This window comes from Pelodiscus sinensis, chromosome 28 (assembly GCF_052426305.1).
Source record: "Pelodiscus sinensis isolate ZL-2025 chromosome 28, ASM5242630v1, whole genome shotgun sequence".
Lineage (NCBI taxonomy): Eukaryota > Metazoa > Chordata > Testudines > Trionychidae > Pelodiscus > Pelodiscus sinensis.
In genome coordinates this window covers 12107494-12124074 of record NC_143079.1, presented here as the reverse complement: position 1 = coordinate 12124074, position 16581 = coordinate 12107494, and the positions used below count along the sequence as shown (strand labels likewise).

The 16581-nt window shown below is 57.9% G+C and overlaps 1 protein-coding gene across 1 annotated transcript; it reads right to left on the bottom strand.

Moving 5' to 3' along the window:
- Positions 1-7084: 7084 nt before the first annotated feature.
- Positions 7085-15805, bottom strand: PURB (purine rich element binding protein B). The gene has a single exon (XM_075911002.2). The coding sequence runs from the start codon at positions 15738-15740 to the stop codon at positions 14808-14810; it is 933 nt and encodes a 310-aa protein (XP_075767117.1). The 5' UTR covers positions 15741-15805; the 3' UTR covers positions 7085-14807.
- Positions 15806-16581: the final 776 nt, after the last annotated feature.

Sequence of the window (16581 nt, the reverse complement as noted above, 5' to 3'; positions counted from 1 at the left end):
TTTGACGCGAGAGATTAGCAGGGAACCGCGGCCAGCCTGGCGCTGCTGCGTCCGGGCCTGCACGTCCCAGGCTCAGTGTCCAGCCAGGTGCGCGGGGCTCTGCTAACACAGCACCAATTGTCCCTTTCGCAGAGCGGGTGCCAGCTTGGCCTTGTCCAAAACCCGGACGCGCCAGTGAGCCTGGGGCAGCAGAGGCCATGGAAGCTCTGCAGTCAGCCCCTGGCCTTGAGAGAGGGGCGCACCGTGAGCCTCCGGGCAAGCCCCCCCTGAAAGCGGGGAGTCCCAGAGACAGGGCCGGAGTTCCTCCCCACGGGTGTCATGGGTTGCCCGGCGTGGCAGGCGAAAGGGGGGTCCAAACAGGAGGGAACAAAAGCAAAGAATTCGCAGCAGGTTTTCGTAGAACCCTAGAACCGGAAGGGACCTCGAGAGTCACCGAGGCCAGTGCCCGGCCCTCGCGGCAGGAGAGACACCGTCTAGCTCATCCCGGCCAGGTGTCTCCAGCCGGCTCTGCCTGGAGAGTCCACAACCCCCTAGGCCTGTGCTTAGCCCCCGACAGGCAGGAAGTTTTTCTTCCCTGCTGCAGTTCAGGGGCCCGGGGGACCCGTTTGTCTCCCTCCCTGTGTGGCGCCCTTTTAGGTGCTTGAAACCCGCCCTCCGCCCCCTCTGCCTGCCCCTTTCCAAGCCAAACTCGCCCGGTTCCTTCAGCCTTGTCGTGTGTCCCTGGGACCGGTCAGGGCAGCCGCCCCAGCCAGCTCCTGCTGCCAGTCAGTGCCAGGCCCTGCAGCGACACCCCAGATCACATCGCTCGGGGGAGGGGGCTCCGGGGACGTGGCGCAGTGGGATGGAGCGGGGGCGGGCAGACCCTGGGCTGGGGGTTCCCCTGGTCCCGGCAGCCCTGGGGCCGGCCCTGTGCTCACGGCAATGAGGAATGAAAGCAGCTCCCCGGGCTCAGACAGGAGTCCCTGCAGCTACTGCAGGAAACCAGCCCATTGCTAACGGGAAGGGAGCAGGAGGCCCAAGGCCGGAGGAGGCCGAGCGAGATGGGGACCCGCAAAGGGAAACGCCGAAGGGCCAGGCCCTTATTGCTAGTCACAAGGGACCTGAGTCCTGCACCAGCCCCAGAAATGCCAGAGGCAGCTTTAAACCGCGCCCCCGGCCGCCTCTCCCAGGTCCGAGTCTGGGGCAGGGTCCCCTGGCGGGGCGCACGTGCACACGGCCAAGGGACTGGCCCCCGGGCTGCACGTCACTTGCACGGCCCGTGCCATAGCGGGGCCCAGCTGAGCCAGGGACCTGGCGGGGCTGCTAGAGAAGACGACTCGAGGCCACCGAATGTGCTTGTCACCCAGACTATGCAGCCAGGTATGCGGAGGCTGTTCCCTTTTGAGGGGCACCGAGGGGCTGGGGGCAGGGGCTGCAGGTCGGGAGTGGGGGGCACCGAGGGGCTGGGGGCAGGGCAGGACTGGCAGGGGCTGCCGGTCGGGAGTGGGGGGCACCGAGGGGCTGGGGGCAGGGGCTGCAGGTCGGGAGTGGGGGCACCGAGGGATTGGGGGCAGGGCGGGGCTGCAGGTCGGGAGTGGGGGCACCGAGGGGCTGGGGGCAGGGCAGGGCTGGCAGGGGCTGCAGGTCGGGAGTGGGGGCACCGAGGGGCTGGGGGCAGGGCAGGGCGGGGCTGCAGGTCGGGAGTGGGGGCACCGAGGGGCTGGGGGCAGGGCGGAGCTGCCGGTCGGGAGTGGGGGCACCGAGGGGCTGGGGGCAGGGCGGAGCTGCCGGTCGGGAGTGGGGGCACCGAGGGGCTGGGGGCAGGGCGGAGCTGCCGGTCGGGAGTGGGGGCTCTGAAATGCTGGGGAGCTGCCGGTGACGCGGGCAGCTGGAGAGGCAGCGAAGGAGGCGGCTGCATTGATTCTAGTGCCCTGGTTTGCAGGGGGGGATGGTGCCCAGGCTGGGGGGGGGGCTCAGCTCCTGAGCGTGTCCTCAGCCGACCCCGGCTCTCACACGCCGGCACAGAGCTATATATAGCAGCTGGGCTGCAGTGCGGCTGCGCCAGCGGGGCCCTCGCGCAGCTACTGCTCCTCCGCCATTAATTATTCAGGCCTGGCTGCTCTGCACACGCCAGTGGGGGCTGGGCCGAGTGCCAGGGGGCATCAGCTGCAGGGAGGAGGGGAAGTCACTAGCCGGGAACGAGCTCCCACTAGGTGGGAACAGGTCTGGCTCGGAGTCCGGAGCGGTGCCCTTCCTGCACATGCACGCGCACTCCCGGTGCACGTACCCCTCCTGGTGCACACGCCCATCTACGCACTGTGCATGCCCATGTACACACACCTGTGCCGATGCATCCACAGCCAATCACGCCATGCGTGTGCACACGCACACACATGCACACACGCAGTTACCTGTGCATGTGCCAGTGCACCGCTGCGCCTGCGCTCGGACACACACTCGCCACTGCACACAGGCTGCCCGCTGCCTGCGAGCGAGATGCTGCAGCCAGGGCGAGACGCTCCCAGGCTGCGGAACGGGCCTCGTGAGTCGGAGCCGCGAGACGATTTTCCCTCGACCACAGCTCCAAGCAGGGGTGTATGGGGGGTGCGTGGGGCGGGGGCACAAAGCTCTCCTGGCCCCGGGTGGGGCAGGGACGCAGAAGAAGCCCCCCAAATGCTGCACCCGCCCGAAGGGCTAGAAACCCCGCAGTGACCCGGCCGGGCCCCGGGACCGAGCGTTCGGTGGGGCCGTCGGCCTGGCCGAGGAAGGGCCGAGACCTGCAGCTCGACACGTCCAGCTGGGAAACAAGGCGGCCAGTGCCCGGAGTGAGCGCCCCCCGGGGAGGCTCCAGCGCGAAGTCTGGGGTGTAGAGCTGGGCCAGGCGCCACTGCAGGCTCCGGGTCGCCGTCCGGGCGAGCCCAAAGGGCCCTCTGGCCAGGGGTTCTGTCGCACGTCTGCCCACGCACACACCACGCATACCCCGCACGCACACACACACACCCACGCACACACACGCATGTACGCATGCCCACATACCCCACACGCACGCACACACACCCGTACCCTACATGCATGCACACACACACGCACATGCACACACACCCACGCACGTACACATGCCCACATATACCACACGCACGCACACACACACCGCATGCCCACACTCACCACATGCACACACATGTACCGTGCACACACACGCGCGCGCCTACCAGCACACACACACACGCACGCGCACCCACGTACCCCAGGCATGCACACACACACACACACGTACGCATGCCCACATGTACCACATGCACGCACACACATGCCCGCATTCACCACACGCACATACATGTACTGCGCACACACACACCACACGTTCTGTGCACACGCACACGTACACATGCCCACACCACGCACCTGCACCCAAACACACCGATGTACATACACACACACACACACACACACACACACACACTCACACTCATGCCCACAGCAGAACACACCACACACAGCCCTGCCCCTCCCCCCGCGGCTGCCTGCAGCAGTGATCGGCTCCTGCGCAGGCGCCTGGCTCCGAGCCGGCTCTCACCTCACATGAACCCTGCGGGGGCTGCAGCAGATGGAGCTGACGCAGTGGGACGCCGCGCTGCTCGCTGAGCGCCGGGACTGCGCTAAGCGCCGGAGCACAGCGGGGGGGGGGGAGAGGGCACAGCCTTGCCCCAGAGCCCGGCCCCCTCCAGCCCGGCTCAGCCCAGCCTGGCCCGGCCCCCTCCAGCCCGACCCCCTCCCCAGCATGACAGCCAGAGCCGCCTACGCCAGGCCCAGCGCCCGCAGCCCCCTGCCCAGCGCCAGCGCCCAGCGGAGAGGCCAGCTGGGCCAACGGGCCCGTCCGGCACCAGACCGGGCGCAGCCGGGTCACCCAAGCAGCAAAGCGGAGATTCCCCCGCCCGCGCGGCGGCGGCGTTGAGCGCCCATGGCAGGCCGGTCAGCGGGCGCGTTACGTCCCCAGCTCAGCCCAGGGGCCGGAGCGGTGCCTGAGCCCCCCTTGCCCCCACTGCCCTCCGAGCCACTCGGCCGCAGCACGAGCCCCATCGCCACAGGCCCCACCCCACCTTGGCCTGGTGATTTCCGTGTCCTGGGGGCAGAGGCCACACATCAGGATGAACCTGTCACGGGCTGGGGGTCGGGAGCTGGGGGGAGGGGCTGGGCTGGCAGGGGCTTTGGGTCGGGGGGGCATTGGCAGAGCTGGGGGGAGGGGCTGGGCTGGCAGGGGCTGTGGGGGCACTGGCAGCGCTGGGGGAGGACTGGGCTGGCAGGGGCTGTGGGTCGGGGGGGCATTGGCAGAGCTGGGGGGAGGGGCTGGGCTGGCAGGGGCTGTCGCGTGGCAGGGGGAGGGGCGGGCTGCTGCAGTGGCCCGGGGAGCATGTGTCTCTGCTCAGGAATTCACACTGCACGGAGCACGACTCAGCACGTTCCCGCGGCTCCAAGCCGTAGCCAGTTGCCATGCAGAGCCCTTCCCCCCGCGCAGAACAGCCGCCTGCCCCCCTAGTGGGATCTGCTCTGGCAGGGCTGGGCGCCAAGGGGGCTGGGAGAGGGCAGCATATCCCAATGGGCAGAGCAGGCGCTGGGGCCCCTGGACACCTGGGGCCACATCACAGCGCAGCCCTGCCGGTGCCATGACAACCAAGCGCTGGCAGCCACGGTCCTGGTCTGTTTGAAGGACACGTCACAGGGCCAAGCGGAGGGAATTTGGGCAGGACCAGGGGCTCTGGGAGGCCCGAATACTGTCAGAGCAGTGGCCCAGCATCTGCAGCAGAGGAGGGGCTTGGCAAAGAGGCATGGAAACATGCCCAGCACCTGGCCAGCGCAGGTGAGCCTTCTGCCTGTGGAACTCCCTGCCACTAGACAGCATCCGCGCCAGAGGCAGCAGGCGCCCAGAGAGGGGCAGCCAGGGCCATAGCTGAGAACAGCAGCAGGCCCCACCCTGGCATAAACTCTCAGGAGCTGCCTGTGTCTGTGGGGGGGGTCACCTCTGTCCCAGCCTGTCGCCAGCTGGAGCCTGGCCGGCAGAGTGCCCGCGGCTGAGCCACGTGGAGGTCCCAGCGTGTCCGGGCCAACCTGCAGGAGACAGCAGCTTAACGGGACTGAGGCTAAGAGGGCTCCAAACTCTGCCGCCTCCCCCAAGCCCACAGCCTGGTTACTTACCTGCAGGCAAGGCTGGCCCATCTCCCGGCCCAGGCTCGGACAGGTCTGGCCAGGGGTGATCCCAACGGGGTGCGCCCCACCACACTGGGCATGCTAGGAGCATGGGTGGCTGGTTTGGGGTCCAAAGGAGCCGGGGAGGGGCAAGCTGCATCCATCACCCCTCGCCCCGCCTGCGGCCTGAGAGCGAGTCTGAGCAGCGGGCAGCCCCAGGAGGCGGGGCTCTGCCATCTCCCGGCGCTCGACCAAGGGGGGCCGGGCTGAGAACAGGAGCCCAGGTGCTGCAGGGGAGCAGGGAGCCAGAGGGCCCAGGAGTCCTTGTCCCAGAAGCTTGGGGGTGTTTTCTGAAGCTGGGGGCATAAACTTTCCACCTTCTAGCTGGAGGCCAAGCGTCCCGGCACTCCAGGAAGGAGCCCCTGCTGGAGGATGGGGGCTGGACAACCAAGCCCCAGGGCAGCTCCAGTTGCTTCCCACCCATGAGACTGGCTCCCTCCTCTTATCCCCTCAGCACCCGATGAGCCACACTGGGCACACGAGTCCAGTGCAGGAGAGATGCTCTTGGCCCTCTGGCCACCACCGGCACATGCCCCGGCTCTCAGCAGGCCCCCAGCCGAAGGGCTGTGAATTAGGGAGCCAGGTGAGCCGAAGCGCTGCCACTGAGCGTGCTCTGGAGGGGAGGGGAGGGGAGCTCACTGGCTGGCAATTCCCAACGAACCCTGCTACAGGCAGCAGAGGGTACAGCAACCCTAGAGCCGGCCAGGCCTTGCCTCTGGCCAGCACAGCTCCACGTCAGACTCCTGCGGAAGCAGGGGACATTGGCAGCCCCAGCTGGGACGCGGTGAGACGCGGCTAGACGCAGGGGTTCCCTCCGTGCACCAGACCAGACACTGGTACAGCCGCCCTGGAGCACACCGCCCAATGACCACAAGCTGCGGGAAGGGACCAAGGCACCAGGCCAGATTAATGGGGATACCAAGACGTGTCTGCCCGTGACAACGGACACAGCTGTGACGAGGGACTTTCCATTTCCCCCTCAGCTGGACACCCCCTCTCCCCCCCGACACTCTTCATGCCCAACGGCCACACACACGTACGACCCCGCTGGCACCCAGTACCTACTGGTTTCATTCAGTCCTGTTACATAGCATTTGCCTGGCTTGTCTTTGAGGAAAGGCCACTGTATTTGTGCCCGTGGGGGATGTTTGGTGCCAGCCCTAATATCGGGCTGTCCTGGTCCCACAGAATCGACATGAAGCTCTGCCAGAGCCGCCCTGTTCTAGCCAGACTCTGAGCAGCTCCCCCCTCCCCCCAAGCCGGATACAAGGGCTGGGCTCAGGCTCTGCCCCCCTGCTACAGGCAGCAGGAAGAATGCCAGCAGCCGTGGGAGGATGCTCTCACGCCTCAGAGATGGCCAAGGGCGGGACGGGCGGCCAGGCTTTCGAAGCCCCTGGCCTGGGGGCTGGCTGAGTCCAAGCACGTGGGGTTCACAAGCCCCCAGTGCAGCTCTGTGGCCCAGGCAACATCTGGATGCTTACAGCGAGGCTATCTCCCCTCCCTACAAGGCCCCAGGAACAGAGACAGGCGCCTTGTCTCCAGCTTCGGGGGCCACAGTTTCAAAATGATGTTGAAAAACTGGCAAGAGCAGAGCGCAGAGCCACGAATGTCTTCACAAACCAGAGAAAGGCCCAGTGGGGATCCACTCGAGGTGTTTAGCTTAGCACTCTGCTGGGCTGCGGGCAGGGGTGGCCGAGGGGCATGCTCTGGCCTGTATCGTCTTCTTCACATCTTTGCATTTTCATAAGCACCAACTTCCCACCATTTCCCTTAAGGTTACTGGCAACACTCACCTTTCAGCCCAAGCACCCGAGACAGACACAAACCAGATTCTCTTCCAAATAACCAGGAGGACGGCATGTCAGTTTCATTCACTTTTCCGCATACTTTATTTGTTACAAACATACAATTTTTTAAATATAGACTGTAAAACTCCATTTGCAAAAATCTGCTACTGTAGGGAGTGCTCACTAGCATGAGACTTTCTTACCATGGTTTGATTTCATCAATCATTGTTGCTAGTTAGCTAGTGGTAAATCCAGGACCTGCCATTATTTTGTCAACAGCCTGTAGCTTCTGGCTGTGGTCACACTGCTCTTTCAAAAAGGGAATCAGAATCTGAGCGTCAACCAACAGGCTGCAAGACAAAACCAGGCGGCTCGGACTCTGGTGTGAGTAGTTTTCAGCGCTTTGCTTGACAGGTGAGAAAGGAATATTTCGGGTCGTTTGCTGCACTTCCACATGCTTCCGTCTGTTTGAACTGCACCACGCAGCCATGTGTTTTGCCAGTTAAAGTGCATCTTTTTTTATTAAAAAAATAAACAAGAGGAATAAACTTTATTCTTTACTCAAGGTACTTAAAAGTGAACTTTTTGGTCTCTCAGCAGATATTCCTGACACCAGTCCTATGTACTACAAATTCCTTTCTAGCATTTATATATATTTATAGGGGAGCTTTATAGAAGTAGAGCTACTTTTGCATTTACTATGAGCAGAGACCAGTGTTTATAAATACATACACATGTACACAGACATCTCTATGCATACACTGTACAGACATGTGTATATTTACATATGGGTCAATTACATCCAAGGGTAATCATGTCACTTGCACAATAAATCATGAACCTTGTATCAAATTAACCTATTTGCCCACTTCCTAAACGCGTCCATTCAGCCCAACAAGTTGTCCCCGCGGGCACTGGCCCCCGCCTCTCAGGCTTATGCGCCTGCTGCTGTTTAGATGCGTGCACACTGACCAGCCGACGCTGAGAGACTGATAAGCAATGGCTGAATGGACAGAGGAAGCTGAGAGACGCTGGCTGGCAGGGACAAGCGTTAATACCACCGGGGGGAGGTAGCAGAGATGCATCTTGGGGGCATGAAAATGAAGCTGATCTTTTTGCCTCCTTAACTTTCCAGCCAGCTCTACTCTGGGCAGCCAAGCAGCATGAATGAACAGCATCACATTACGCAGCCATGCCCAATGCATCCGGAGGGCAGACGGCGCAGGAACACCGCCGGTGCAGCACACTGGCAGGAGCGGATTCCCTTCCTCGCCCCTGCCCATCCTGACCTGGGACCATGTTTACACTGGTGTAGCTACTGGGCTTTGGTGGCATCAGCCCAGAAGGACAGCAGTGTAAAGACCAGAATCTGGCCTGGGGAATCCACAGTAGCACCCATCCTATTAACGGGAAGGGGAGAAGGCTGAAGTATTACAAATGTTACACGTACAGCTGCTCGCAGTGTTATTAACTAATGACCCTTCCCCACCCGAAAGCTGGTATGGCCCCGTGTTCATGTTCCATATCATCCCAGACACAGCCGCTTGGACGCCTCTACACTAGGTTAAAATAGCGCTACCACTGCTTGAAGCCAGCTGTTCCAATTATGGGGGGTGGGGAGAGAAGAGCAGGAAGAAATTGAACAGACTAAGCTCTATTCTTCTTGTGAATCCTACATACATTCAAAGGCAGGATTTTCTAGCCAGATGGGTTTTTCACTACAGCAGCACAGAGCAGGAAATTAAACATTTGGCCTTAGAAATTCTCAGAGGTTAATGATGAGCCATAGCTGCTGCTGGAAATTAAGTGCTCTCTGCAAATTTCAACTCCCCCTCTCTACCTCGCCAGACACAGAGCAGCAGTAACTGAGACCAGCCGTCCTCCAACGGCTTGGAAAAGGCAGAGCACCTTCCCGCTCCCCTGTGGGCTGCGGCCCTTTCCAGATACAGTACGTAGGAGATTAAGGCTAGATAGCAGCATATTACAAGTTGCCTGTGACAAATGCACGTTGCTTCCACATTCCTTCCAGCAACACGCCAATGCAATCGCCAGGTGAGGGTTTCCATTTTGTTAGAAGAACTTGAGCCTACTCAAGTGCCCAGGCTACAGAGGAGAGGGGAGGCAGCAGGAATGACTAACAACAAATAAAGTCCTCTGGCACCCCAAGAGAGTGCCACTGCGCGCCCTCGTTCTTCCACCAGTGCGAGTCACTCCCCCACTTCGCAATGACTCCACCGGGCGGCAAATGCAACTCTCTTTGTAAGCATGGGCAAGTTTGGGTACTGAAGTGCACTGGCTCCTCCTCTCCTTGTGGAGAAGTCCAGACAGAGTACAGAACTGGGGCTCAAAGGCAGGGGGGCGTTCCCTGGCATTCCAAACACACAAAGATTTGGCAAGGGGATCAGACCAAAGCTTGCCATGATTTTCAGGGGAACAAAATCTCGGTGCTGTTCCATGTTACCATTAACTAGGATTGCTGGGTATTAAGCTGTTCACAAGATACAGGTAAGAAAACCAAAGCTAAGTGCCAGTGGCAAAATAATTGCTGCCACACGGGCCAGAGGTAGTCAGTGACCAGTCAGAAGCGTGAGTCTTGCCTCTGACACCAAGCCTCTGTGGATTGGAGAACACGGGCAAGAGGGCCGAGGCTTCCAGTACTATAAAGCTGGCTGACCAGCGAGAACACCACAAACAGCGCAAACCAGCATTTGTCACCGTTCCGTTTGGTATCTTCTCGTGCCGGCCAAAACCCGAAAGAGCAGGTGTGAGATTTGTCACAACCGGACAGAGGCTTCTTTCTGTTCATAGCCCTGGTTTCCCCACCCTCCTAATCCACTACACTAAACAAAGCACTTCGCTCAGCAGTACACAGCTTTTAAAAAAAAAAATCAACTGGGTCGTGGATCATTTTCAAAGCACATCTTTCAGTGCAGTGTCCTTGCCAACACCAAGTTCTCCTAGGCGTCACAGGACACACGACCAGAGGACCTGCAATCAGCGTGCCAGACCATTAGCTGGGAAAGGGAGCAACGGATGTTTGCCTGACAAGTGTCCTACTGAAGACACAGAACGAGCAATACCAACTCGGACAGGTATACACACAATTCAGAAACTGCCACCGCTGTTCCAACACGCATCTGCCTAGAGATACAAGCATCTGACGCCAGAAGAAAAGAGGAAACTGAGGGCAATAACTTGAGGATCTGCTGTCTACAACTAATCTTACTAGTATAGTATATTTATAAATGTATTCTTAAATTGATCTGAACTTTCAAAGACATTTCCCAGGGCTGACTTCTCATCAAGTTAAACAATTAAACCTAACACCAGATCAGTTATTCTACTAACACTATGCCTGTAAAAAATACCAAATGTGTTTGCAGCAAACAGCATATGGCAAGACACTAAGATTGTTCACCTGCTTAAGAGGCGGCATATTGGGATCCCATTTACTACCAAGAACTCACAACAATTTGCAACCAAAAAAGTGCCATTTTTTTATATAGGGAAATCGAGATTTTCCTTTCTCCTCCCCCAAAAATTAGACTCAAGGCCACTCTGGTTTTCAATGAATATCTGCTGAGAGATTAATTGTGCACCATATAAAGTACCATACTAATTCTGTTAAACTTGTAAGAGAAGACATCAGCGCATATACTATGCACTGAAGTTTTCCACCAAAAATTTAAAAAAAATTCAAGAAACTGCCACTCTCTCAAGAGCAAAGTAGTTTGTGAGTTATCAGTCACTTCTCAGAGCTTCTTGTGTGGAGCACATTCTACACCCTTATCCCGGATGGGAAAAGATCACATTTGAGCAAGTCCTCCTCAGCTATTACAATATCGGAAGTGTGCAGTCGTCGATGGGCCACTCAATATGAGGGGATTTATTGTAACCAGCCTCTTGTGTCCCTTACCCTGAACACTTCAAAATCAGACAGGATAATTACGTGTTTTTTGGGAGGGAAACTGAAGCAGAAGCTTGAATCTCTTCCTTACCAAGCCCTGTGATTTCTTACAAAAGGACTCCTGGCTAACTGACAGCACCGCCTGCTTTCTAAAGCCAGGCTGTGCTGCTACAGCAGGAATCCTTTTGCAGCAAACAGCTATGCAGCAGAGCACCGCCCCGTAACTAGGCGCAGGCTGAAGCTACAACCTTTAGACCTGTATGCCTCGAGTATGTACAGGTCAGGGTTTGGAGCTATACAAGATTTACATTGTGTTTTGTACAGCAGATGCTTTGACAGAGTTGCATTCTGGAACAATCATTCCCCGGGCAACAGAAATCTGGACATTTCAAAGTACCAGGAGATCTCATCTCATCTCCTCCACTCCAGAGGGTTTCTGCCATTTCCTCTACAGAATACAAGTTTATGGGGATTTTTTTTTAAAGAAACGTCCAATCCTTCTGATTGCAGGGGTCACCTTCTTGACCCAACCAGTAATACCCAGAACAGGGCACATTTTCCCTACTTGTCTTTCACTTCTACGGGACTTGCTTAAAGGTCACAGTTAACTATGATTGTCCCACAAACAATTCACGTGCTTGCCCGGAGCAAGCGGATTGATCATTTACATCCACATCTCTCAACCTTGCGATGCCAGATTCTATAGCCATATGACCGTTCTGAATATCCAAATAACTGAGAGGTTACGAATTAGTGTCAGAGCAAGGCAGTGTATCTTTAAGAAGTTGTGGATTGCAGGGGCTTTTCAGAGCACCAAGAGAGATCAACCCACTTATATGTATTGGATTATAAGTTTTCTGAATGAGTCTCTTTGCATTTCATAAGAAATATTCAAAGAGTAGGTCCAAGTACAATAGAAAACTAAAAATCTCGGCAGAAATTCTTGCAGTTCCGAGGCAAACTCTCTCCTTTCCTGCCCCACCAACCCTGATTTCCAGATTCCGGTTGCCCCCACCCCCAACGACAAGGAATGGTTTCCTCGCTCAGTGAACCACTATGCTCAACCTGGCCTAGTGCCACTGGAACTGGGCTTCATCTTCCTGCAGCGGGAAGGCCGGCCATGAACCCGCTGTAGGGAGAGATAATCCATAACAGCAGTTAAGACTCATCAACCCACCTTTCATGTCAGCTTAGCTGGATACAGGCAGGTTAACAGTTCTGAACATAACATTTCTTCTGGGAACACGCTGCATTCTTACCATACCTAATGTTTGCTGGAGGCCAAACTGAGCTGTACAGGAGTTTTGTACATAGATACATCACTTATCTGGTCTAATGACTACAGAATAAATGTTTCTGGTTGCCAAAGCTGGTGCCATATATGGCGGTGTTCTTGGCATACTTGATATACGCTTCTGTCCGATTCCACATACTTCCTAGACAGCTAATGATAGCATATGTAGCCATTGGCAAGGGACCGTCAAGATCCTGTCGCTACCACATTAGTAAAAAGGTAAGGCTAGGTACTGCAATTCAGCCAAAAAACAGAATCCTTTTGAAAAGGAGAGGTACTGCATCTTTGCAAAAAATGAATTGGCTCACTGCAGCTGAGCAACAAAAAAAAGTCAATCACCATGAAAGCAACAAAACAAGTTGTTGGTCTAGACATAAATTCTATGTTGTTTTAAAATGAAATGAAAAATCAAGCTATACACCAAATGTCTGCAGCCTTCAATTTTCATCACTGCCTCCAATCTCTAATTAGTTATGCAGAGTTCTCTACACTCCTAAGTGCTGTGATGTCCCAGCCCTTCTGTCTGCTGAAACGGTGGAAATTTGTTCTCCGCAGCAAAGAACTGAACACATTGGAACAAAATTACATAGGTAAATACAGCAGGACATTATTGAAAACAGCTGCCTTAGAGTACAAAATACAGTACAAGTATACGGATGTAATTAAAACATCAAGAAAAACTATTGCTCCCGTACAGTTTAGGAAACCCGGTTCTTTGCAACGGAGAAGAATTAAAAAAAAAAAATCTCTTTAAAAATTGGTGTTAAAAAGACCTACCATGGACAACAGGAGGAAAGAATTCATTTTAAAAGGGGGCAACAATACATTTCTGTGGCTGAAACAAAATTGTGGTTAATGTTCTGATAACCGATTTTTAATAGCTATCTCAAAAGCTATTTTTTTTTAAATCCTACCCCCTCAATCTTCCCCACAGCCACAACTGCATTTTGAAAAAAAAATGCATTTTGTATGTTCCTTATTTTCCAATAAATACAAAACAAAGATAGTATAGATAGAGTAATACCAAAATAAGGTAATAAGGGTATGCAATAAATTAAAAAGGCAGCTCAAATAAAGGACAGGCATGCACAGTTAAAAAAAAATATGAAAGATTCTATGAGGTCACCCAAGTAATACCCGAAACTTTGGAATGAACAGTGTACTCTCCATTCAGTTCAAAGTTACTAGTATACAACCAGGTGTCTAGAAATACCTTTCCGGAGGGGTAGGGTTGACTCGATTAGCTAAAAAAATAATTTTAGAGTGAAAAATCTTAAAATACAGAAGAGGCGCTCCCTGGAAAGAGCCCCAATTTAATTCTGGAACGACAGCTGGACGAATTGGCAGTAGCCAGTCTATGGTGAAATTTCAAGGTGGTAAAAAATGCTGCTAGGGTATATTTATAGTCACAGAGCTCATTCATTTCGTTTCGGCTCCTTTTCAGCGATGGATGTGAAGCTCCCACAGGTTGTGTGCTGCTCTGAACAATCCATCCATGCATTTTTGCCAACTCTGCTGTAACACAATGTGAGGTACTGAGGAAACAGATTGAGTTCTCTTTTTAAAAACTCTTGTAAAAGAATAAGTGATGGACTTCTGGACCTGAGGTTCTTGGTGTTTAGATTCATAGTTGAACATGTCCATTGATTTCTACTGAAGATGAATGAAGCCTTGAGTTTGCTCCTGTTTCACTGTGCCAGTCATTCTTTCACAGACTAGACGTGTAGCCACATGTTGCTGTTCTCAACCAAGTTATGGTTTAAAGATTTAAAAACCCAGCTAACAGGCTGGATTCCACCTATTCACTGGGTCCCCCACAGGAGCCAGGAGAAAGTTGGCTCTCACTTCTGCCTAGTACTAAAGCCATTTCTTTTTCAAGACCACCTTATTTGGAGAGAAGGGGAAGAACTTTAGTGAGCAGCAACCAATCCACTCAGCTTTCCTTGTGCTTTATGCCTGTTTTTTCTTTAACCTACCTCTTTGCAACCCTCAGGTTTAAAAAAATAAAATCAAAACAAGAAAGTGTCCTTTAATCTTCAGAAACCTGCCAGCTTTAATTAGCTCATTTACCGGTTCCAGCTCAGGTGCCCGGAGCTTAGCAGTTTGCATCCCAGAAAACAAGTCTGCAAGGAAAGGACAGAACGGGACGTTGGTCCAGAAACAGGCTCGGCCCCAGACTAAGCCCGAAGCAACCGGGGTTCCGCTCCCCACCCCCTCCCGCCCCGCGGCCCCCCGGCTAAGCCCCGGGCTGGCGAGCTCCTGCCCCATCGCGACCTGCACCCTCGGATCTGGATAGCTGCGGCGGCCTCTCCCTTCTCTTCAAGCGCTCGGCGGCGGTGGCGGCGCGGCCGCCGGGATGCTGGTTTCCATGGCGGGGCGGGGCGGGGCGTGGGGGGCACGATCTCGAAGAGGGCTGAGGATCCGGGTAGCGGGAGGCCTGGGTCAGTCGGGGCTGCCCCCCCGGAGGGGGAGGGGGCGCGGGGAGCGGGCAGGGTGCGGTCGGTGTCTGCGGTGAAGCTGGATTCTCCCCCCCGCCGCCGGCTCCGCGGGCTGGGGGCGGCGGCGGCGGCGGCTCCCCGGGCGCCGGGAGCGGGGCTCAGTCGTCGTCCACGTCGTCGCCGTCGGAGTCGTCGCCGGCCCCGCTGCCGCTGCCCGGCCCGGCCGGCCCGGCGCGGCGCTCGTAGAGCTTGTCCCGCTGGCGCTCCTGGATGTCGCGCATCTCGTCGGCGTAGCGGCAGAAGGCGCCGCCGAACTTGGCCCAGGCCTTGTAGGGCACGGTGATGGCGTTGCGGTAGGACGGCTTCACCTCGCTGACGCGCAGGAACACGCCGTACTTGTTGCAGCCCACGTCGAAGAAGAAGCGCTTGGAGTCCACCGTGATGGAGGTGCCCTCGGGCAGCTCGCCGCCCAGCCCGCCGCCCGCCCCGCCGCCGCCCGGGCCGCCCAGCTCCTCCTCCTCGCCGCCGTAGTCGTCGATGAGCTTGGCCAGCGCGTCGCGGAACTCGATGAGGCCCTGCGCCGGCAGCGCGATGGTCTGGCCGCTCTGCAGGCCGGGCGGGCCGCCGGGGAAGCCGGGCCCCGGGCCGCGGTTGATGGTCTGGCGGATGCGCAGGAAGCGGCCGCGCTGGTTCTCCTTGAGGTCCAGGTAGTACTTGCGGTTCTCCCGCACCAGGAACTCGCTCTTGAGCGCGCGGCGCGGGCCCGGCTCCTCGGCGCCGGCCGCCAGCTGCTCGGGGCTGCTGGGCCCCAGCTGCGCGTAGTGCTCGATGAAGTCGCCCAGGTAGTCGCGGAACTCGGCGGCCACGGCCATGGAGAGCGTGAGGCGGCTCTTGGAGCCGCCCGCGCCCACCTCGGCGATCTTGAGGAAGCGGCCCTTGGCGTTCTGCTTCACGTCCAGGTAGAAGCGCTTGTTCTGGATGTCCAGCCGCTTGGAGGCCAGCTCCTGCGTCTCCTGCTCGGGGCCCGGCCCGCGCGCCCCGCCGAACCCGCCGCCGCCGCCGCGCTCGCTGCCGCTGTCGCCGTCCGCCATCTTCTCCCTCGCCTCCGCGCGCCCGCCCCGCTCGCTCGCTCGCCCCACCGCCCGCTTCCGGCGCCGGCCGCGGCGCGTGGCGTCATCGCGCTCGAGCGGCGGCGGCCCCGCCCCCTTCCCAGACTCCGCCCCCCCGCAGGGCGCCGGCCGAGCCCCGTCACGCCGCGCGAAGCCCCCCGCCCACAGCTCCCTGTCCCCCCCTGGAATCCTCCCCCCCCAAGCCCCCCGCCCACAGCCCTCCCCCAGCTCCCTGCCCCCCCGACTCCCTCCCCCCCAAAATCCCCCGCCCACAGCTCCCTGTCCCCCCCTGGAATCCTCCCCCCCCCAAGCCCCCCGCCCACAGCCCTCCCCCAGCTCCCTGCCCCCCCCGACTCCCTCCCCCCCAAAATCCCCCGCCCACAGCTCCCTGTCCCCCCCTGGAATCCTCCCCCCCCCAAGCCCCCCGCCCACAGCCCTCCCCCAGCTCCCTGCCCCCCGAGTCCCTCCCCCCCAAAGCTCCCCGCCCACAGCTCCCTGTCCCCCCCTGGAATCCTCCCCCCCCAAAGCCCCCCGCCCACAGCCCTCCCCCAGCTCCCTGCCCCCCGAGTCCCTCCCCCCCAAAGCTCCCCGCCCACAGCTCCCTGCCCCCCCCCCAGAGCCCTCTCCCCCTCCCCCCAAAGGTCCTTGCCCCCCTCCCGGAGTCCTCCCCCATGGCCCCCGGAACCCTCCGCCCATCCCCCCAAAGATCCCTGCCCCCCCAGACCTCCCGCTCCTCCCCCAACAGCTCCCTGCCCCCCTGGAGCCCTCCCCCCCAGCTCCCTGCCCCCCCCCCCGGAGTCCTCCGCCCCTCCCCCCAAAGATC

Excerpts from the sequence above, each read along its gene's own strand:
- PURB (XM_075911002.2), bottom strand. The coding sequence starts at position 15,740 with ATGGCGGACGGCGACAGCGGCAGCGAGCGCGGCGGCGGCGGCGGGTTC.